Below are 23,577 nucleotides of genomic sequence, written 5' to 3' on the forward strand. Positions count from 1 at the left end.
TTGCTGCCATTACAGCATAAGTAAAACGTGCAATATTACCTAACCGTTATGGGAATTCCTTAATTTATGTATGAGGTCGCAACAAGGCCCCGATGAATCATGGAACATAAGTAGCTTGTGTATTTTAAGAAGTATATTATTTCCTTTTACTATTTTCATAAAAGATGAATCATTCGTGTTATTTTACCATGTATATCAAGTTTTGCCATGTGGTTGCTCATTGTTATGTATCTTATCAACCACACGATAAAACTTTGAACTGAAGAACTGAATCAAGACTACTCAGCCTCAGTGTCCGGCAACCCAGGCATTAAGAGGCTCCTAAGAAACACTGGGGCATATTATCAAGGGGGTTTATATCCGTTTTTTTGGCTTTAAATGCCAAGAAAGCAGAGATAAAATTATCTCCCTATTACCTAGCTGTCGCTAACACCAGTTAGCGACAGCTAGTAGGAGATAGCGATCATCTTGGGCCCCGCTTTGCATGTCAGTGATATTTATCACTAATGACATGCAAAGTGGGCGTGCCAAGATGTTAGCGACTGGAAACAGTCGCTAACATCGCTATCTCCTATTACCAACTTTTGGAGATAATCGCGCTAAGCGCGAATATCTCCAAAAGCTAACACCTGCCCCTGAGCAGTTCTTAGCCATGTTATCCAATGGGAGGTGGATAACATGGCTAAGAGCATTAGCTCGGTAATGCATGAATATCGCTGACTTTTCAGCGATATTCATGCATTTTGGCCGATTATTATCGCTTAGGAGATATGCCTTGATAATAGCAAGGTTCCTAAGCGATAAAAATCGCTGCGGCTCGGCGATAAAAATATCGCCGCTAAACCAACAAAGCGATAATTATCGCTAGTTGTTGGTAATTTGCCCCACTGTGGGTTCTCGTACAGTTTACGAATTAAATATGGAATCAGGGTGTGAACTGGAATATATACTCATGCCTTTACGTTGAAAGTGAATGGTAGCTTATTTAATGGCGGCATTCCCACTAGAAGAGACAGGGAAATGTAGATATTCTAGTGTCATTATGACACAGTGCACCTCAAGTATCTGCACCAGAACAATATCCAGGACAAAATATTTAAAATAAAATATTAATAGGTAAGTAAATCTACACTGTCTATACATAACTCCACGTATATGTAACTTGGAAATATATATATGTTCAAGGTGCGTAGATGTGGAGTTAGAAATAGTAAATGTATACTTCCTATATGCACTAATCGTTCAATATTCTGTCCTTGATACACTTGTACCACAATATTCTGGGAGTCCATATTCGGAAGTGCAATTGTCATGACATCTTTCTGTTCGTCCGCATACTCCATAGGCATTCACAAGAACTCCATCTTTTAAGCAGCAACAAGTTGATCACAGTTATTACTGCCAAGTGACTTCTGTGGTACTTTACTGTTGAGTGACCATTTGCATCTGTCATTGAGGCGTACATGATTTGTTCAAAAATTAGTGACAGTGGGAAACAGTAATTAGCTTGTTTAAATCGGACTTGGTATACTAGACCTTTTCACATCAGGGCATTAAGATAGTTGCCCTCCTTGGACATAATTCTCAAAGTTAAGTGCACACGTAAATTCAACTTGTTGCTGAAATATCATTCTACTCAGTTCTCATATATCATTCTAATTAGCACAAATTCACATTTGCAGACAAAACATGAATTTACACTTGTAAATCAATTTACACATGCATACTATTACACAAGAATGGTGCAATTTAACATGGAATTAAATCTGCTCCAGGGTGGAAAAGGCTTGCCAAATAAATGAACACCCACAAGCTCACAATTGTGTGTATATTCACAATTGTTCAAGGCGCATTGCTATCCGATTAGATATTGGAGATTTACTCCTATCTGGGATAGGAGTAAATCCATACAGAGGAAGAATATACCCCCAAAGAAAAAAAGTTAGCAAGTGCATTTGCACTCTGATAACTAATTTTTGAAACACACAAAAGCCTATTTTTTCATGTGTAAACGGAATCCACAAAAGAATTCCAGGAGCATTCCTAGAAACCTGTGGGAATTCAGAAAAGTCATATTTTACCCTAAACATAAGAGTAAAACTATGGCGTAATGTTTGTAAATTAGGGCCTAGATTTGCATAGAACTATGTGCCTGAGTCCCAAAATTCAGTTTGGGCATTTACTCTTGAATTGCATTAGGAATGTACGCACACAATGTTAAATTGCAAAAGAGAATACGCATCTATAAACCTAGGGGCATATTACCAAGGGGGGGGGGGGGGGGGGGGCGATAGGCAATTATCGCCGATATAGCGGCCGTTTTCGGCCACTAAGCGGCGATAATTCTATCGCCCTATTAGCAAGCTGTCGCTAACTGATGTTAGCGACAGCTTTTAGGCGATAGCGAGCGGTTTGAGGACCGCTTTGCATGTCAGCGATGTTTATCACTAATGACATGCAAAGTGGGTGTACCCAACCAGTTAGCGACTGAAAGCAGTCGCTAACAACACTATCGCCTATTAGCAAGGCAGGCGGAGCGTTGGAAATATTTGCGCTAAGCTCGAATATCTCCAAATACTAACACCTGCCCAGACCAGTTCTTAGCCATGTTATCCAATGGGAGGTGGATAACATGGCTAAGAGCATTTCGTCGCTAATGCGTGAATATCTATTGCTGTATTCTCAGCGATATTCACGCATTTTGCCGCTATCCTGGATATTTTAGCACAATGGAGAAAAACTTTGCTAATAGCATGTTTTCTCCGCTAACATATCCAGCGATAGGCAGCGATAAAAAAATCCTCGCTAAGCCTATTTAGCGATAAATATTGCTACTTGTTGGCAATATGCCCCCAAGTTATTTGAGAGGCACGTTCAGCTTTCTATGTGAATTATGTCTGCTATCAACAGTATTCAAGAGGAGGTTAGATGGAGGTTAGTGCGGTATAAGTAACATAACGTGTATTTGTAAAGCGCACGTTCACCCGTGGGCATCTTGGCGTTGAAAAACAGATGTTACCCAACAGTATGTATTTTATTGACCTCAGGAGGATGAAAGACTGAGTAAACCCTTTGGGATTTGAACCTGTGACCATGAGGGTAAACACAAAGCCCTTAAAGTGGAGGTATTAGTCCACTAAGCCACCAGACCCGACAGTTTGACTGACAGGTGACAAACATTACAAGGGAATGCAAAAAATGTGGGAGTGTTTAGTAACCAGGATTTCGTCAAACGCATCCCAAGTCGTGCTACACGTTTCAACATTACCACACAAATCGGCACCCTGATAAAGTCAGGCTGACAATTGCTCCTAACAATCTTTTGAGTTTGCATTGCACTGTGCTAGGTAACACTGCAGGCCCCACTAGTCCATGCCTTTTTTAATTTCAAATGTATGCTTGCATCTTGTTTAGGTCTTCTTCAAGGGTGGATGATGCCTCCCTGGCTTGTGCTGTTCTTGATTCTCGTACTCCACATCTGACCCTAAGCCTCAGGCGTATCCTTCAATACCCCCAGGTCACAAGTGCTAAAAAATGAAGTGGGGGGATGCTGACCTCACGACAGGAAGTGACATCACGAAAGGTGGCTTGCACTCAGTTGCAGTTTATAGTTATCGAGCTCCCGGTAAAATAAGTGGGGGGGCGCCGTCCACCCGCCTGGTACCCCGACTCGAGCCCTGAATACCCCTTATTAACACGCACACACTACTCTTTTTGAAACTCTTTCATACAGGCCTTCCTATATTTTCCCCTTACTTTTCCTAGAGTACCTTCCTTTATCCATTTACAGTTCTACCTTTTCACTACTCACACCTTTCTGTCCATCATATCTCTTTTTCTTCTCTGCTGCTTCCCTTGCGGTAGAAATAAAAGACGGAATTTCTATTTCTATTTCTATTTAGGGGGTTTTGCAAAGCGCTTGGTGATGCCCAGCGGCGTGTCCCCGCGCTGAGGAGCAGATACTTACTGGAACCTACAGAAATGGAATACCTTACTGTTCGAATAGTGCAGTTTTAAGCTTGGCCCTAAATATTAGTTCTGATGGTTCTAGTCGCAATGCTATGGGTAGTTTGTTCCATCTAGAAGCTGCAAGGTACCTAAAGGATCTTCCGCCCATCCGTGCTCTAGACACCTTGGGGATAGCCAGGAGTCCTGAGCCGGAAGATCTCAGGGAGCGGGACGGCTCATAAGACGTCAGCAGTTCTTTCAAAGGGAGAGGAGACCTCCCATTGATGATCCGATGGCACATGCATAGTGCTTTGAATTCTACCCTGCTTCTGATCGGGAGCCAATGCAAAGACCGGAGGGCCGCTGAGGATGCGGCTCTTCTGGGCAGTCTAAGCACTAGTCGGGCAGCGGCATTCTGTAAGACCTGTAGGCGGCTCAAATTCTTCTCCAGGGTCCCTAAATAGAGAAGATTGCCATAGTCCATCTTTGATGTAACTAGTGCATGCACCAGGGTTTGACGGGCTCTTACAGGTAAAAACTTCAATGCCTTCCTGAGACTTTTTAGGGTCTCGAAGCATGATCCGACCACCCGATTGATCTGGGGGCCAAAGGTCAGGTCAGAATCGAACCAGATACCCAAGTTCTTTGCTTTCTGGCACGGGATGGGTGTTGACCTAGGCAAGGAGGCCACCATGCCGACGTCCACGCCGATTGGCCTCCCCCCACGACCAGCACCTCGGTCTGGCCTCCGTTAAGCTTGAGGCAATTGGCGAACATCCAGGCAGCTAGATCTTGCATGCAAGCTCTGAAGATGTCCGCCGAAAGACCGGGTGCGCGTGACAGGGAGATGACCAACTGCGTGTCGTCGGCATAAGACACCATTCGGAGGCCGTGACTCTCTACCAAGGTGGCAATCGGGGTGACATAAAGATTAAAAAGTGTTGGACTCAGGGACGAGCCCTGCGGCACCCCCTGGTCCAAAGCGATTCGCTCAGAGTAATGGTCACCTTGCCTCACTTGGAAGCCTCGGCCTACAAGAAATGAATAAATCCATTTCAGCGCTGCCCCTCGCACCCCACCTTTGTTCAGACACTGTAGCAAGATGGAATGAGCTACAGTGTCGAACGCTGTGCTGAGGTCTAAGAGGATTAAAGCCATGGTTTGTCCCTCGTCAGCACCTTGCCTGAGGGTTTCGGTAGCCCTGAGAAGGGCAGACTCCGTGGAATGACGGGGCCGAAACCCAAATTGGGTAGGGTGAAGAAGGTTGCTTTCCTCCACATGTTTCATTAGCTGTTTGTTTACCACCTTCTCCGCAACCTTAGAGAAATAAGGCAGCAGAGAAATGGGGCGTAAATTGTCCAGCTTCTCAAAGCTAATGTTGGGCTTCTTGCGGAGGGGAAGCACCACAGCCTGTTTCCAATCCTCAGGTATAGAGCTGGATCGGAAGGAGACATCTAGCAGGTGCCTGATGTAGGGTTCAAGTGTCTCCAGACTGTCACTCAACCTTTTTGGGGATGCGGGATCTCGAGGGGAGCCAGATTTAACAGATCTGCAAATTTTAACTAAATCCTCCGGTAAGGGGATAGTAAAATGGAGTAGCGGATTTTGATCGGCTTCCTCTCCTGCTGAGTCTGCAGGCTCTTCCGCTGCAGGTGGTATATCGGGAAAAGCAGAATAAATCTTAGACACTTTATCTCCGAAGTAGTTAGCGATGCGATTGCATGCTGCTACTGAGTGATCTTCATCTTGAGTGAAGGTTTTTGGGGTGGATAGGGACTTATATATGCTGAACAGTTCCCTGGCGGAATTTTCTGCCCCGTGGATTCTGTCTGCATAGTATGTGGCTTTCTCTATCCGGATTTTGTTATGATAGGTACGCCTCTTAGTAAGATAGGCCTCTTTCATCCGGTCATCATATGCCACTCTCCATTGTCTTTCTGCTTGTTTACAATCCCTTTTGGCGCAGCGCAGCACCTCGCTGAACCAGGGAGCAGTTCTTTGTCTGCGGACACCTTTGGTTGGCCGGCCCAGTGGGGCTGTGCAGTCCAGAGCAGTCGTGATGCGATCATTGAGCAATTTATTTGCCATTGCCACGTCATTGCCTCCTGGGGGCCCTTCTGCGGTAAGAGCCTTATTAAACTCTAGCAGGGAGAATCTTGCCCACCTACGTCGAGGGTAGTTGAGAGGGGTGGGAGCGCTAGCTTTATGCTTGGGCAAGTAAATAATAAATGGAACAAAAAAGTGATCTGTCCAGGGCAGGGGCACTGGGGGGGCAACTAAGACTACTGTAGTTCTGAATTCCTTCTTGCTTCTTGCGTTTATATGATCCAGCATTTTAGGCTCAGTAGGGGCCTGGGAGGCAGCTGGTCATGTGGAGTTATGCCCCAGGCATTTTGGGCAGGTGGTGCAGTCCAGGCAAACTTTACAGTGAAGGCTTGTGAAGCTCATAACAAAGGTCAGGATGTATATGTCAACAGCAACAATACTAAGTTATAATCATGTCAATGATAATACTAATACCAAAAATACTACTAATAGAAATCATCAGCTTCGAATAAAATATGTTTTCCAAGCTAATCTACTCACATTTTGTCCACCGGCGAGCTCCCAGGTGTAGTTTCCGTACTGGTACACCATACAGCGAGACTGATCCTTAAAGAGTGTCGCCGAAAAGTTGCTCCACCAGTCAAACATATTTCCATCCTTGTCAAAGTTCCTACCTGTCCATTAAAACATCCACCATAATAAAGAAAGAAGAACATATTGAATGATTTTGTAGAAATGCATGCCCTGCTTTCTCAAGCACACCCATGTTTGGGCTTCCTGAAAATTTCAGGACACTGTAGTGAATGCTTCCTTACCGTTGTCATCAAAGCCGTGGGTAATTTCGTGGCCAATCACCATGCCGATCCCGCCAAAATTCAATGCTTGTGGCTGGTGCTTACTGAAGAAAGGAGGCTGCAGGATGCCGGCTGGGAACACTGGGAAGAAAGCCCAAATATGTTGTTGGTCTGATGTTCTCAAGCATTTTACGTAAACATCACCCCTCTCTTCAATGGTATTCCCTGAAGTGGACCATGTTGGCCTGTAAGGCTCTGCAGGGTATTGAGCCCGCTTAGTGGAAGTCTCACCCTATGCTTCAGCGGCCTCATCCTAATTTGATGATATTAGTGTACCGACCCAGGCTTGGGTACTGATCCAGGGAACTGACCATATCTCATTCTTGAATGTGGCGTACATGGCCTGGAACACTGTGTCACCAGACTTATGGACCACCTGTTCTAGTACTACCAGAGCTGTGACTCATTGGACTATGGTTTTTGTGTGCTCACTACCCATATGTGTCCATTTCTTGTAATGGTGTGTAAAGTATGCTGATTTCCTAATATGTGGTGCTTTTATAACTGTACCATGGTGCTTTAGGAGAAAACAGCACCTTTACTTAGTCTATGCAGCCTTACATACTACTTGTAAAATAGCTCCCACACCTGCAAAGTTTCATGGCACTAGAGTGAGGAAAAAGCAGCAACCCACCAGGAGGAACTAATGAAAACTTATGAAGCATCAGATCAGTAGGTCTACAGTGTGCCACAGGTGGGCCAGTGGAAGGTACCTTTCCATGCTTAGGTTGTTCAAACTGCACCACTGTGGCTAAAAAAACAATCACTCATCTGAAAACTGGTCAGGAAATTCCTTTAACCCCTTAAGTGCTGATGACGGAACCGCTCCGTCATCAGCTACGGGTGAGCTGTGCTGATGACGGAGCGGTTCCGTCATGGCCCGCTCGGCGCGCCTGCGCGGCGCGAATTCCGCGCCTGCGCTGAGCGTTCTATTGAGCGGGGCGGGCCATGACGGAACCGCTCCGTCACAAGCACAGCTCAACCGACGCTGGTGACGGAGCGGTTCCGTCACCAGCATGCGGCCGCCGCGCGGCCGCCCCGCCTCCTTAGCACTGCGGCGGAATAGCCGCCGCAGTGAAGGGGTTAAGGGATTATGGTAGATGCAGTTCAAAGGGAGTTGGGTATCCACTAAAATATTCCTGTGGCTGAGGTTACCTGGGGCAACCCTCAAGGTTACTAAGACTACGAACTAATGCCCTAATTATCTCCAACTTAAGGGACACACGTCTCAAAATCTACCTAGGACTGTAATACAGAGAAAGCACAGGCTATTATTTTGTAATGAACGTTTGAAGAATTGACCTAAATTATCATAGATGATATCAATACTGAATTAATTTAAGTAAATTGGCACAGGAGTACTTCACTTCTTCGGTTCAGGGGGCTGTTAAGTAGCACAGGCTAAAAATTTAACTTTTATTTTACGTGTGAAATGTAATCAAGACTAGTGCATGGGAGAGAAACCCTTGTGTCCCTTCAATTGAGCATTATTAAGGCAATATATACGGTTTTATTGTATAGACTGTTAGCCCCACCGTGCAGTTGCGATGACTTTTCGGTGCAGGATACAATGCACATCGTCATGTTCTGTTGCCAATATCAGGGGCCGAGGAAAAAATATTTGCTACCCATCTTGAGAGAAGCAGGGTTTACTCAGGTGCGCCCGGCGCTGCTCTATTTACAGCTTGCATCAAATCCACGTACAACATTTTGTATTGCAAATTTTTTAGTGGCCGCAGCAAGGGTGAAAGCTGCTGGTCAAATTTCGCCTTCTTAAATCATTGTATATAGTACCTTTTTAAAACACTCAACTGTATATATGTATTTTTATGCCATGTGCTTTTTTGCTTATGTTTCTTTGTATGACTTGGTTAAAGTCGAATAAAGATATCTTGACTTGACTTGACTTGTATAGACTGTTACCTTGTGATCTTAGAAGATACTCATAATGTCGGTCTAGCACTGTTTTTTTGTATGGATTTTCATGATTTTTTTAACTATATGTTTGAAACTTTCATGCAGCCCCCAGAAGGGAAGGCCTGCTCTAGCGCTGAGTGGAAACAGAGCATGGACTTCAGCCATGTCTTCTGCCCAGCACTCTTGGCTTAAGTATTCTCATGGTACAGACTGTAGATGTGCCTAGATAACAGTGAACACAGAAGAATGGCTATTTGATACAGGTTGCTCTATGTAGTCACACCATGTGCCTAGTAACCATTCATGCAGTACTCACCGGGCATTTACTGCAACTGTTGTCAGTGGGCAGTGGGGATAGACACTGTCCTTTGACCATTGAAAGCCCCTGGTCCTCTTTTTCAACAGGTTCCTGGTGAGGACCTTTGACCATGCATAGCAGGCACTGTAACAGGATGCGGGCTTGGGTATGCTTTTGCCAATCCCCTCCACTTTAGACTTCTGGATTCAGTCTGTGGACCTCACGCATACCCAGTGGCTGCCACCTGCCTCCGACCCAACTGTGAAACACCTTCAAGAGCACCTTAGGAGCACAGTGTGGCTCACTGGTTAGAGGAGGCAGACCTGGAAGCAGAGGTCAGCCCGGGACCAGGGTTCAATTCCTGGCTCGGCGGGGTCTTGAGTCCTAAAATGTCCATGGACTCGACAATTCTCGCTCCGGTGCCTACTTGATTCACTGGTTCACACTCTGCGACTCTGGGCAATAGCTTGCTTAATCTCCACAACGGCCCCTCGTGGCGGGATGCCTGGCTTTCACCTTGTGCATACCCTGCCAGGGCTATCTCACAGGGGAATACCAGGACGGGTTCCCTAAGCAAGCGCTTAGAAACCGGTTGGTGATTTGCGCTATATAAATTCCTGTACAAAGCATGGCCTTAAGCTGTTCTCGTCACACTGCCTCAAGCCAAGCCCTTGACCTGTTCCACTGGTCCCTGAGCCAATAAAGCATGTCCTGTAGTCATGCCTCGCGGAAAATGAATACACAATGTGGCCTTTATACCCATCCGCTTCCACTCCTCCTGCCATCCGACCTTACTGGGAAGCATTCTCAATGATGCCCCTCTAGTCTGCTGGGAGTGGTGAAAGTGTGTTGAATTGCCTTCAACCACTCTCTGATCCCACTCAATTTTTCCTACAGTCCCACTTGGCATGATATTTTACCTTGCCTTACGGGTACTGCATGCAAGGTGCAGACCTTGGTCATGTAATGTGCTCAACCCCCTCCCACCATAAGCCGCTGTACTAAGGATCTGGCACTCGTCGGTTCTATGTGGCTAACCCTTGTCTTCTATGACCACTGTGCACCACCATCAGCAGTGGCGGCCAGACCCTGATTCCATTAGCCACGGCCTTCAACTCTGCCCAGGGGACTCTGATCATAGGGCATGGTCTGTAGCCAAGCGCTCCTCCAGTACCCTCTGCCACTGAGCCTGCTCTATATGGTATCTGATGTTCCCTGGAGGCACTTTGTGGGAAACATGGTCTTCATCATTGCCCTGCATCTTCTCTACTGGACCAGCTAGCATGAACTTAGAGCTTGAAGTTTATCGAGTAATGAGGTGTCTTATGATAAATCTATATTAAATACTTACATTATAGAATAAGCTTGTAGTTCGAACAATGTCATAACAATAAATGAATCCTTCATCTGGTTGAAGGCACCAAAAAAATTAATTGGTTGATCCCTATGCTCTATAGTCAGTTCGCAACAGGGATGTCCCACATAATATCAATTCAGGGCCTCATTTATGTGTTTTTGCCGTAGAGCAGCACAGCAGGCCTTCCTGCTGCGGTGGCTTCCGGTAAAAGAAAAGGGCAGGAATACGCCGTGTCTATGAGATATGGTGCATTCCTGTCCTTTTCCCCTGCGCCGGCGCACAATGGGCTGCCTTGAGCCAACGCAGGCACCTTTGCACCATGGGGCAAGGGTGCCTTTGTTGAGGGGATGATTGTTTTGTGCAGGAAGGGAAATATTTCTGCACAAAAACAATCACAGAGGCTTTTTCATTTTTCTATGTGTCCTGCAAAATGCAGCACACATAGAAAAAGGAAAAAGAAGGAGAAATAGAGATATTTCTCTCATTGTGCCTTCCTTACGTGTCCCCTGGGGAGGTCTGCATGTTCGGCGCTGTCTCAGATTCACGATTTTTCATTAATCTGGGGCAGTGTCGAAATGCTGGGAACGCCCCCAGCAAAACCCATTGCATGCCCCTTTCACACAGAATACTGCTTTAAAGAGTACAATATTTACGAGGCAGCAGTAAGCCAAAATGAGTGGCCTCGTAAATATGGAGCAGGCTCCTGCTCCACGGAACGCCACAAAAAGTAACATTCCAACAGTGCAAGGGGCATCATCAAAGATGGCCTCAGAGCCTCATTTACAAGAAAGTGCCGCAGCGCGCAACCGCTGTGGCACTTTCAAAGCACAGGGATGTAACATATTTACAATATTATGTCACATTCCTAGCTCTAACCTGAGCTGACGCACAATGAGCTACCATGCACCGACGCAGGCACCCTTACACCATGTTGCAAGGATGCCTGTGTCACAGAGATGATTGTTTATGTACATGTCCATTCCTGCACATAAACAATTGGGATTGGCGTTTTTCAACTACTTTGTATGCAGTATTAGCACACATAGAACTTGCAAAACGTAATTTTTTTAATGATTGTTTATGTGCAGGAAGGAAAACCTTCCTGTACATAAACAATCCCCAGAGGTGATTTCCTCGTTCTATGTGTGCTGCAGAATCCAGAACGCAGAGAAAGAGGAACAAAACCAGGAGAAATTAATACATTTCTCTTCGTTGCGCCTTCCAACGCCTAGCATTCAGGCGCATTTCCGGGTTTAGGATTTCTCATAATCTGGAAATGTGTCAGGCTCCATGGGTGTTGCGTTGGAACATTCACAGAACACCCCTTTAATGCAAAGTGCTGCGTGTCAAGGACCCGTATTTACAAGGACAGGAAAAGCCATTTAGGGTGGCTTTTCTTGTCCTTGTAAATATGGGGCAGTAAAATGCGCTGCCGGTGCATCACAAAAAGTGACGCACCTGTGGCACAAGGGGCTTGTAAATAAGCCCCCCAGTCTTTAAGCAAACACTGCCATGCACAGGTGCGTTTGGTAATTAGCGAAATGGTTGGACATCACCACTTCCTCTTACCTGAGGACCCCACTCAAGCCTCTTAAAATGGCCACACAATGGGCTTCCTTTTGTTGCCTAGAATACAACAGAACTTGCTTGCCTGCTTTACCTGAGTTAATATAGTTTGGCACTGCTTGCATATCTATGTGAACCCCTCTTTCATCATCTGTCAGGCATTCCTCTAACAGGCAGCAGAAGTGACCCCTTAGGTCCTCTGAATGCATTTGCATTCTCAGCATGGGGCCAGATTATAAATGGTTCACAGTAAATGCAGGGTGCAATAAAGTCTGCACCCTTTGTTGAATTTTGGAAGGTCAATTTAAAAGGGGGACATAGTATGGTATTTACAAAGATATGCATATTTTGGTGCGGTATCAACACAATCTGCATGTTATTCCCCTCAAAACGAGCACTTTTGGCCAAGATCGGGTGAAGAACTGCAATACTGAAAGGTGTACAGGTTTCACAGCTGTTGTAGAATATTTGACTTACACTGCGACGCCACTCGTAAAACCAGGCTGGCCTACTCATTCATTCAAAACTTAGCAGTAATTACCAGAAATAGACTCACAGTCTCAGGAAATCCTCTAATTTGAGGAACAGCTTCTTACCTACGCTCCCAGATTGTGACGACGTTCAGATAACCTTAGGTGCCAGATGCCTGGGGAGCTGGGCCACATTCTTTATCAAATGGGCATTTATGAGAAACTAATAGACGTTTTACTGCTTTGTTTTCCGTGCTCAAAAATATTACAAACATTTTATTAATACAAATTAGTCCCCAGGAAAAATGCTTATATTCCTTTTGTGAGGGCGAATGGAACATACAAATGGTATTTTACAACACTGCCGCAAGACATGCTGGTGGAATTGTTATGCAATGTTTTAAAAATACTGACGGCATGGCACAATTCTGGGGTTTGCGAGGTAATTAGGATGGGGCATCCGTGAATTACATAAATGCATCACATGGTTTGAGGTGTTTTATGAAACTGATTGGTATTAAACAGTAGGCCGGTCAAATGAGGGTCAAGTGACTATCTTCTGGTGCCCTCAGCACTAGATATTCCTTGATCACAAATTGATTACTCACTGATGCTTTCGGATGGATGTCTTTGAAAACTAACTGGAATCAGTTCTCACACCCCCTCAGTGGTGCGCAACGTTTACAACGTGCACGTTACCACCACCTACCATTACCACGCGGTTGTAACAACGAAAGTTGTTACAACGCATTGCGCTGGGGGGCGCTCGAGGATAGTAAATCATTTAATTTACTATCCCAACACCTTCCCTACTATCCACGGGGACTGGTGTTGGAATAGTAAATTAAATGTTTTAAATTTGCGCCCCCCCAACGCAAGTCGTTGTAACGACTTGCGTTGTTACAACCACGTTGTAATGGTAGGTCTTTGTAACGCGCGCGTGGTAACGACATATATCCCCTCTCAGTGCCCGTAGGCTTTGCTCTCAGTTGTTCGCCCTTGTATAGAGCACTGATTCTGCCACTTGACATGCAGAGCAATGTTGGGTAAGGTGCTTCCCAAATGGACTGGACATAGCTACTCAATCATGCATTTAAAGTGATAGACTCTCGCCTTCCTTTCACAAGGATAACATTGTATTCAGCCTGTGTTGCACGAATGTCCCTTTATGACACGGGGGATGCTGCTCTGCTCCTTGGCACAAGCATCCTCAGCGAGATCCCTGAGGATATTTCAGAAGCAGCAGACGACACTTGGAAACCTGCTTTGATAGGGCCAATCCTCAGAAGGTGGCACACACACTGTGAAACACATGCTGACTGTACCACACATTGCGTCAAGTCTAACTTCTGTGGTACAAATTGATGAGTTTGTGCTCCCTGAACTGATGTGTAGACATGAAAGTAAATATTTTGTAAGGCTACAAGCATGATAAAACTGCTGGGGCATTTCACAAAAACATTCATTACTAAGTACCCCTTTAGTAGTACTTCACAAAGGCAAAGGCCTAAATCTAGGATCATATCTGTCCTATCTCTAATTGGTGGAGGTTTTAGTCAAGTTTGGCTAGAACTATGCCCACATAGTTATATGTCCTATGTGTAAAAGTGGGAGTTGCAAAGGGTATTGGCATGAATATCTGGAATGCCAACTCTATGTGTAAAGAGAAAAGGGGATGTTAAGGATGGACACTGAGAGCATGCAAGTGAGTTAAAATTCTCAAAAGTAACACCCACATCTATTCTAGTAATACTATAGCCCACAGAGGCTCAGGTCTACTCTAGATACATTTTGGAGTGAGTCACACACTACGCAGGACCTCCCACAGCCACTGGAATGAAATCATATAGGAATTCATTGAGGCAGGGAAAAATGCTTGCAATTCATATTTTAACAACTAAATAAATTAATAGAATAACACATGCAAAAATTGCAAACAAATTGCTGGCACCCATATATGTCAAACTGTAAAATGTTTTAATTTAATTAAAAAACAAAAGAAATAAAGTTAATCACAAATATCGATATCGTTTTAAACATTGCAGACACCCATTTAAATCACATTTTGAATGTTAAATTGTGGGCTGTATTTATATGCCTCCGCTTTTGTTGACAGTCAGGTGTGTATTATTTTCCTGAAGAGATGCCTATTTCCCTTTTCTTTTCAATTCGTAGTTCTGCGTAGAAATTGGTGGACATCTCTACTTCCGCTAGAGAAAACTAATGGGGATATGTACAATAGAAGTGGCGGAGTGAGGCGGTAGCCGTCATGGCTTAAGGCCTCACTCTTCCACTTCTGAAACGCAAGGCTGGACCATATTTACAACACTAAAATGCAGCCTTGCATTTCCCCCTGCGATGGCGCTACACTTAGCTGTGTAGCACAAACACAGGCACCCTTCCATCATAGTGCAAGGGTGTCTGTGTGCAGGGGAGGATTGTTTATGTGTAGGAAGATGTCCCTTCCTGCACATAAACAATCCTGAAATGGCATTTTGTCCCTTTCATGTGTGCTGTTTAATGCAACACACATGGAAGTGACAAAATGGCACTTTAAAAAAAATATTGTTTAAGTTCAGGAAGGGGGACCTTCCTGTACATAACCAATCCATGGCATTTAGCTTGTTCCATGTGTATGGAAACAGCAAAAACGAGGAGAAATAATGCATTTCTCCTTGTTTCGCCAATTTACGACCAGGATTTACCTGGTCTTAATTTTGGTGCTGCCTCCTACACACGCCACCCTTGTACATAGGGGGCAGCGTCAAAATCAATGGGTGTTGTGGTGGAACATCCACGCAACACCCACTGCCCACCCCTATCACACTTACTGTAGCATGAAAGGGGGCCATATTTACAAGGCAGCGTTAAGCCACGTTACATGGCTTAAAGCTGCCTTGTAAATAAGACGCAGCCCCTATGGTTTTCACAACGTCTATAAAAGTGACGTTGTGGTGGCGATAGGGGCTTGTACATATGTCCCTAATTTTGGTGGATTTACACCATGAATTTGCCTATAAATTTACTTGTAATAACTTTGTGGCCATATTCTAAGTCATATTTGTCCCCAACCCACTAGCTCCTAGTACTGATATAAATCTCCACATGAAGTTGCTGAATGCCATCTGGTGGAGAGATGTACACCGATGAGGAAGAAAATGTATGTGTGTGGAAATTAGAGCAAATATTTACCTTGTGATTTGGGCCCTGTGTCCTTAGAGTTGCTTCTGAAGTGATGTTTATCTAATGCTATTGAATCATTATGAGTAGGTGGCTCTGTACAGTTTACAGATAGAATATTACTTCTGCCACTGGCGGGGTAATGCTCGTAGAAAGAGAGCAACCAGCACAAAGTCAACATCTCTTTCCCTTTCTGTTGTGTACACAGAAAGAGAAGGAGATGTGTTAGTTTCAGTTACTGTATTTGTTTAAATACAACCAAGAGCCTTTATTCTTAGTTACATAAATCATGCACTCACTACGTGCGATTTTAATTCATTTATTTTGTAGTCAATTAATGAAAGATTGTTTTCCTATTTGCAATAAATGTATACGGTTTCAGCACTGAGATTTCCTACTGGTCCACTTTTACTCACTTTGAAGTGGGGGAGATCAAACAGCTGGGATTGCTTGCAATACATTATTTTCCCACAAAAAAAAAACCAATACAGGGAAGAAAGGCACAAAAGAATGTCTATAAACTTCAGTGAAGTTGTAGGGGGAAATTTGAAGCTAGCTTTTTGTTTTCTGTACATTTTATCACTATGCATATGCAGTCAACCGATTTTTTCTACAATATCTTTATAATACTTGTAGGAGAGATCAAAACATTTCCTATTTGGTAAATATCACTTTATGATCTATGCCCCACTTCTGCAACACCAATGGAGCAGTTTGGCCAAAATAAAGGATCATATTTCTCCATTTCTCAGGTGACTTTACTGGCTAACAACAGCCATCATGTCAAATTCATGACACTGTGCCTCACAAGTGCCTGTCTGGTTAATGTCCATTCTTTTTCCAAAAGAAATTCTCTCTTTAGACTCTTTACACTCAGGACAGACTGTATACCTCCACCACCATCGAGATACTTCAAATTAGGTGATAATGGATTTGTGAGATTGTAAAAATCTTTGACAATCAGCTATAGTCTTCTACTGCTCTTATCGTGCACTGTACTGCCTTTGTGTGCACCAAGGGACATTTTAGTTTGCTGATACAGTGCAAGCTGCATAATTATTCATATCATTATAGCATGCTTATTTTATTGTACATCCCGATTACCTTCATCAAATAGTAAGGGGCAAATCTATCAAAGAGTTGTCGTTCTTGTGCCAAGCAACGGGGCTCAAGATCAACACAACTCTTAAGTTAGATTTATCAAGCTGTGCAAGGTCACCTTGCATGACCCTGAGTGGCTTGACACATCTAGAGTAATGTAGCAAAGTGCACTTGTTGCCTTGCATTACTCTACCCCAGGGAGGCTTTCCATGGTTGGAGGGTGGGTGTTCCCGTGCACCCACCCATGAATTTTGGCACAAACCCAGATTTACCATTACTGGTTGACCTGGGAATGCACCACAATGATACTTATCCCCAGGGGAGGCGTAATGAGGAGAAATATATTTATGTCTCCTTGTGTTTTCCTCTTTCTATGTGTGCTGCGTTCACCGTGGTGCAAGGGTGCCCGTGTTGGTGCCAAACATCACATTGTGCGCCAGTGCAAGGAAAAGACAGGAATGCGCTGCATAATGTTAAATACTGTGCATTTGTGCTCTTTCCCTGTCATGCACGGTAACAAAGTGGCTTGCTGGGCTGCGTAATAGTTTGATAAATATGCCCTTATCCTCTAACACATAGTTAAAAATGCTACTGCCTCACAGGTAACAGGCAATGACCTCTTTGATCACGTACCTGTGATCCTGTGTAGCCCATCCAAGTTTTGGCAAAATGAAACTACCAGACATTATCCCCAGGGCCAGACTGGGAACAGAAACCGGCCCTGGCAAACTGCTCAGCTGCCCCCCCCCCCCTCGGGGTGAGGGGGAGTGCAGCCGAGCAGTTTGCAAGGGACGGGTTTGGCCGATTTTGTTACCGGAAATCTATATTGCCGACCCCCGGTAACACAAACAGGCCCCAGAGGCCCAAAACCAGCCTCCTCCCTAGCGGCCTACCGGGGAAACGCCCGGTGCCCGCTATGACCAATCTGGCCTTGATTATCCCTCTCAAAGTACTTGAGTCTTGGATCAGTACAAGGCTTAACCCTTTTACAATGTGATGCTTTACACTTAAGGGTTCTCCTTATCATCTGTAGCTTCAATGTCAAGGAAGCTCAAAGGAACCAAAATGGTGATGATGTCATAAACTCGGACAGGAGGCCTTTAATTTCTAGCACGGGCTGTCTGCATGTGGAATCTTCAGGTCATTAATGGGTTGCACAGTAATTCTTTGCAGGCCTGAAGAAGTTCTGGGCATAAGCAAATGATATGCGTTAATTGTTTCCAGCTCTCTTTTTCAAAGCTTGCACGAGTTGTCTGATTCTTGTCTTTGCAATCTGGGGCCATTGTCCAAAGCTGGCAACTCTCCTAGGCGGTATGCCACGAACTCACTCTTTATAAATTAAGAGTAGTTGATCGTTAGATAGCTTTGGCGCTTCAGTTCTTTGTAGGTGTTTATTGCCACCCATGCATATGAGCACCGTGCAGTTGTGTTTTTATCCTCCAGACTTCTTATGACCACCAAGTACTTTTATTCTGCTTACGTCTTTGCTATTAATCAACAAGTTCCTGATTTTTTAGTTTTTTGTTTTTGCCTAGCATTAATACTTTAGTATGTTCAGGTTGATCTCCAGTTTAGTTTGTGTAATATGATAATATAACTTGTTGATCAAGCTTTGAGGACCTATTTTCGTTATTTGTTGAACATGACAAGGTTGTCCGCATAGCGTAAGTGATTAAACGTGAAATATAGCATGCATTTACAGTAACAGCCTTTGGTTTTAGTAAAGTGAGTTTGTTCAAGCATCACTAAGACAAAGAGAACAGGTACTCCACTGGGAGCTGTAATGCAACCTTCCCTTACACACAGAATAGGTACAGCATAGGCAATAGCAGCACAGGCTCACTCACATACACAAAAGGTACAACAAGGCAGTAGCAGAGCAAGATTCCTACACACAGAAAAGGTACAGCACTAGGGGGCATATTATCAAGGGGGTTATCTCTGCTTTTCTGGCTTTAAAAGCCAAGAAAGGGGAGATAAAATTATCTCCCTATTACCTAGCTGTCGCTAACACCAGTTAGCGACAGCTAGTAGGAGATAGCGACCATCTTGGGCCCCACTTTGCATGTCAGTGATATTTATCACTAATGACATGCAAAGTGGGCGTGCCAAGATGTTAGCGACTGAAAACAGTCGCTAACATCGCTATCTCCTATTACCAACTTTTAGAGATATTCGCGCTAAGCGCGAATATCTCCAAAAGCTAACACCTGCCCTGAGCAGTTCTTAGCCATGTTATCCAATGGGAGGTGGATACCATGGCTAAGAGCATTAGCTCGGTAATGCATGAATATCGCGGACTTTTCAGCGATATTCATGCATTGCGGCAATTTTTATCCCATTTGCGATAAACCTTGGTAATACCAAGGTTTATTTGCGGTAAAAATCGCCGCAGCTCAGCGGTAAATTTTTGTCTCTAACCAAGCAATAGCGATAATTATCGCTATTGCTTGGTAATATGCCCCTGCATTTATAGGCGGTTATTTCGATGATTTTACCCTACTCTGAACTAAAGCAAGAGAGTACTCAGATTACATTAATCTGCATTAAATTGCATAAAGAGATTTTGTAGATTACCACACATCGAATTACAGAAGTCGAGTATCTTCGCTATCCAGCATAACATTACTTAGGGTAGATGCTCATATTACTATGCCCTGTCTAGATTCCAGGTAAGATTATTATTTACTGGGCATTAGACTGAACCTACAATGGCCAGTATGTGATTGCAGTATGAGATTAGATCACTATATTTACTATTTACTGAAATATATAGACAAGTACTTTGACTGATTTATTGAGTATTCAATTAAAAATGAATTACTAAGATTAATTTACTCTGTAGAAACAGACTGATTTGATACATTTACCATCTACTGAATTAGATCAAATTCCTCTCAATAGTTTTCCATTTTTCATAGTATCTGAAATTACGCTTGTTATTTTATCCTTTATCAGAATATAAAGAGTGAATGCTCTGATTACTTTACACTTCATTTGAAAAAAGAATAATACTTCTCTGATTGCTTATCTTGAATGCGATAATACAAGAACACCATGATTACATTACTGTTAGACCTGGCATCTCTTGTCGTGGTCTCCCCTGACCTATTGGCTGCCGGTCTCATGTTTGGACTTTGTTTGGCTGGTTTAGGACTTTAAGCGCATTTGACACTGCCATTCAGTGCCAAAGCGCTGTGCTTGTCATATACATACTGGGGAGTGGTGTAGACGTGATTGGCTGACTCGAGTTAGCTGTAAATTCCTTGTCTAGGAGTAAGAAATATACCCAGGGCATGTTCCTCGAATGCTCCTCTGTGGGCCTGCAGCTCTGGTTTTGTAACCCACCGAGGTAGCTCATTGATCGTGCCACAGGTTTGCCCTGGTGGATCATGGGTGCGCAGGTTACTGTACCTGGGCTTGTCATTTAAAAAGCTACATGCCAAGGGTCTGCATGACTCTTTCTAAATCAAAGTTCTCCCTGGGGATGGGGTACAGTGTTGGGAAGAGGTAGGGCATGTGCTTGTGTGTGTTACATGCAAGGGTCGTGAATGGCACTAGATGGTGTGTTCGGTACGACAGGTCAGCTTCTCGCATTGGAGTAGCATGGAGGAATGTAGGGAAAGGCTACTGAACAGTATTTCCTATGTGCAGAATAGTAGCAGTATATTGTTTGATATCAAGGAGTTGATAATGGCAAATCCTCTTCGGCAGTGTGAGTGGGTACGACATTACATATGTGGAAATGTCACTTTGGGAAAGTGTTATTTCGATGTTCGTTGCTCTGCATGACTGTTGGCCTGTTTCCAGTTGAAATCTGGGTGGTGGCAGGACAGCTACATCTTTACATTCCTGATATAAAGCCATAAACTATGGGCTCAAGGGAAACTGCAGTCCTCTGAGGGGCCTTTCTGGGATGGTTACGTGGGGGTGGAATTGGGACCTACAAGATAGTGATCAAGCCTCCTGGGGTAGGATCAGAAGTTAGAAATGCCTTTGGATTTGGAACCACACTATGCTGGTTCACTGCTCGGACATTGACACGAGGAATTATTTGGGAAGAAGGGACTGCAACTGGATTGTCCAGAGACTTGTGGTGGCTTGGAGCTTGTCGTGCTCCAGGACGGGGACTATCACTTGGTGGATTTTGCCTGGACGTTTCTGGCCTGCAGCTAAGTGTCAACTGTTGTGGCATGGGTCCCTAAGTACTGTCCAAGAGCTGGTGGGCTGGCCTCCTGTCCATGAGATCCCAGGTACACAAAGGATTTTCCTGTTTTGTGGTAAATTTTAATTACCTATACGGATTTTATGCGGCAAAGTTCAATAAGAATAACTCAGTCAAAATAAGAGGGCAGAATCCGTGGTATCTGAGGTTTAAAAGTGGGTTTTATTCCTTAAAAAGGAATTGGTATTGGTTCGAACCAAGGTACAGTACAGGAGCCCATCACCACGAGGGATCAGGGTAGGAATTGGAATGAACATGTACAATGATTTATTAACATGAAACCATATATACAGTCATTTCATACAGTAGCATTGAATGCAGAAGGCGTAACAGCTGAGTGAAACGAGATAAGAACAGAAATACGTAACAGAAGGCGTGCACTAGGGCGTACACGGAGGTGTGTGCTGGAAACGTCACATAAAGGTGTCATGAGTGGGTGGATCCCTAGAAGGATCCTGCAGAGTCAGCAAAAACATGTGGCAGAGATGCGCGCGCAGCAGCATGACGTATGATTGACGTGTAACTGGAGGGTGAAGGGGACTTGACATTTAGCCCTTCATGAGGAGACAGAAGTCTGGGATGTCAGAACAACCTAATCCCAAATCATATCTAATATCTTGTGTTTGAGGAACTGTATTATCTAGAAGAAAAGGTCTCTCGGGCAGAGGTTATTTTATACTGACTGCTAGTGCGTGCATATGCGACTACGTGTCTACATGAGATGTGAGGGGCCATGGGCCTACCATGGTAACGGAAACTATGAATTACTTGCATGGAGACAGTGAGGCCGGGCCCTTCGCTCTGCAGCTGGGAAGGATGTTTACCTGAACTACTAGACAGGAATGTATTTTTCGAGGAGCGGAGCAGATAACTTGAAGGTTGAATACAGTCTTGGCAGGCAAGGCTGGCCGAGCCTGGCACAGCTCGCCGCGCAGGGAGTAAGTCAAGGGTCAGGAAGCAGCAGGCTGCGACTTTTAGAGGCAGAAGGGAGAAAAAGGCTCGATGGCAGAAATCAGGGCCTAACTCGCCAGAGCTAGAAATCATGAAAGTGTACCACATAAAGACGTTGGCAAGGCACACTTAGGAACTGAATATCGGACCCATTCATGGTGCATCTGAAAGAGGACATGTTAACGTTGGACGCAAATGTATTTGCGTCTTCATAACTGGTTGTGGAGGGAACTTACATGTACTGGAAGCATGTACATGGAGCCGTTGGGGTCTACGATAGGGGACACAATTGACCATAAAATTTATATTACCTCATTCCCTCCTTGTCCCCTACGGACCCTTCATGATATATCAATCCTCATTAATCTATCAATCTGTTCATGTAACATCATTTGCTCTTCTTTCTTCTTATGGCGTTTTGAATGAGGACTTGAATGAGGAATACATGATGTGGCGCACAAGCCGCAAATCGCTGGCCCACATTGCAGACATAGGCAACAACTGAATACTATGAGAAGGCCAAAGCCTAGGAAGGATAGGACCTTCCATCCCCAGGCTGACAACGTTGTCCAGAACCAACCGGACCAAGTCCAGGTGCCTGGATTCTGATGTATCAGACTTGCAATCTTATGAAGACGTGTTATAGCTTTGTATACTGATGGCGCGTTTTCTGGAATGAAAACACAGCAGCTCGACCCGATGACCTTACAGGCTCCGCCCCTATCGGCCAGGATGACGTCAAGGACGAGACGATTTTGAAGAACAACAATCCGCATAGCAGACTGCTCCTCGGTTAAGTTACCTAGGGCAGAAGTAGTTTCATTCACTACAGCTTCAAGGGTTCTAGTTAATTTTCGTATCAGTTTACTATTAAAGACAGCACCTAAGTAGGGAAAGAAACCTTTATTAAAATCTGTGTATTGTTCCCATGCCGTTTCAGTATAATCGACAATCGGGAGATCTCTCTGTGGCCTATTGTGTACTAGATGAGTGTTCCTATGATAGTCAGGAGGCGCTAGAAAAACAGGTGGCAGAAGGAATGCAATGTAACAGGTGCCATCCCAATCTAGAGGTAAACATATATATGCGGTATGACCACAAACGAAGTAGGAATGACGTGAAGCTTTAAAGGTAGACTTGCCCTTATCACTGAATTCGATCACAGTAGTACATCTACTATGACCCAGGTGTACTGAACCATTCTTTCTAACACATAATTCACCTTTAACTGGAAGTACGGACATGGCGGGCAAGACTGGTTCTGTTTCGGATTCAACACTGAGAATCATGAGGTTAAGTGTAAAGTTACCTAATCCATATACTTCATTTTCCAGATCAGTTCCTGTCCTTTTGGGGAGACCCTCCTTGTCAGGAAAACATACTTTATGCAAAACAGTGTTCAGGTTTCCCCATACCCAGTTACCCTGGTAGACTACAGAATTGGAATCTAGAGAGTTTATTAAACTAAACCATGCCCCACAGGACCCATTGTGTGTAAACGGGTACGGAAAAAGAGGCAGAACTCCTTTGTATTTCTGATAGGGAGGGAGTCGGCCACATATCCAACAATTAGTAGCATTGCTGGTCTGATGAGAATGATGTAACATACTAATGAATGTATTGTTGCGCAGCGCAAGTCTGTAAGATAGTTCGTGTGGGGGCAG

The 23,577-nt window shown here is 44.3% G+C and overlaps 1 protein-coding gene across 2 annotated transcripts in view; it reads right to left on the minus strand.

Annotated features, from left to right (window-relative positions):
* Nucleotides 1–23,577, minus strand: part of MMEL1 (membrane metalloendopeptidase like 1) — a 1,016,153-nt gene that overhangs the window by 49,676 nt on the left and 942,900 nt on the right. For both annotated transcript variants that reach the window (XM_086921554.1, XM_086921553.1), the window contains exons 18-19: nucleotides 6,810–6,929; nucleotides 6,535–6,668 (exon numbers count right to left, since the gene is read on the minus strand). In XM_086921554.1, coding sequence (XP_086777680.1) covers nucleotides 6,535–6,668; nucleotides 6,810–6,929 — 254 coding nt within the window. The remainder of the gene's footprint in view (nucleotides 1–6,534; nucleotides 6,669–6,809; nucleotides 6,930–23,577) is intronic.

The sequence above is a fragment of the Lissotriton vulgaris genome, chromosome 5 (assembly GCF_964263255.1).
Source record: "Lissotriton vulgaris chromosome 5, aLisVul1.2, whole genome shotgun sequence".
Taxonomy (NCBI): domain Eukaryota; kingdom Metazoa; phylum Chordata; class Amphibia; order Caudata; family Salamandridae; genus Lissotriton; species Lissotriton vulgaris.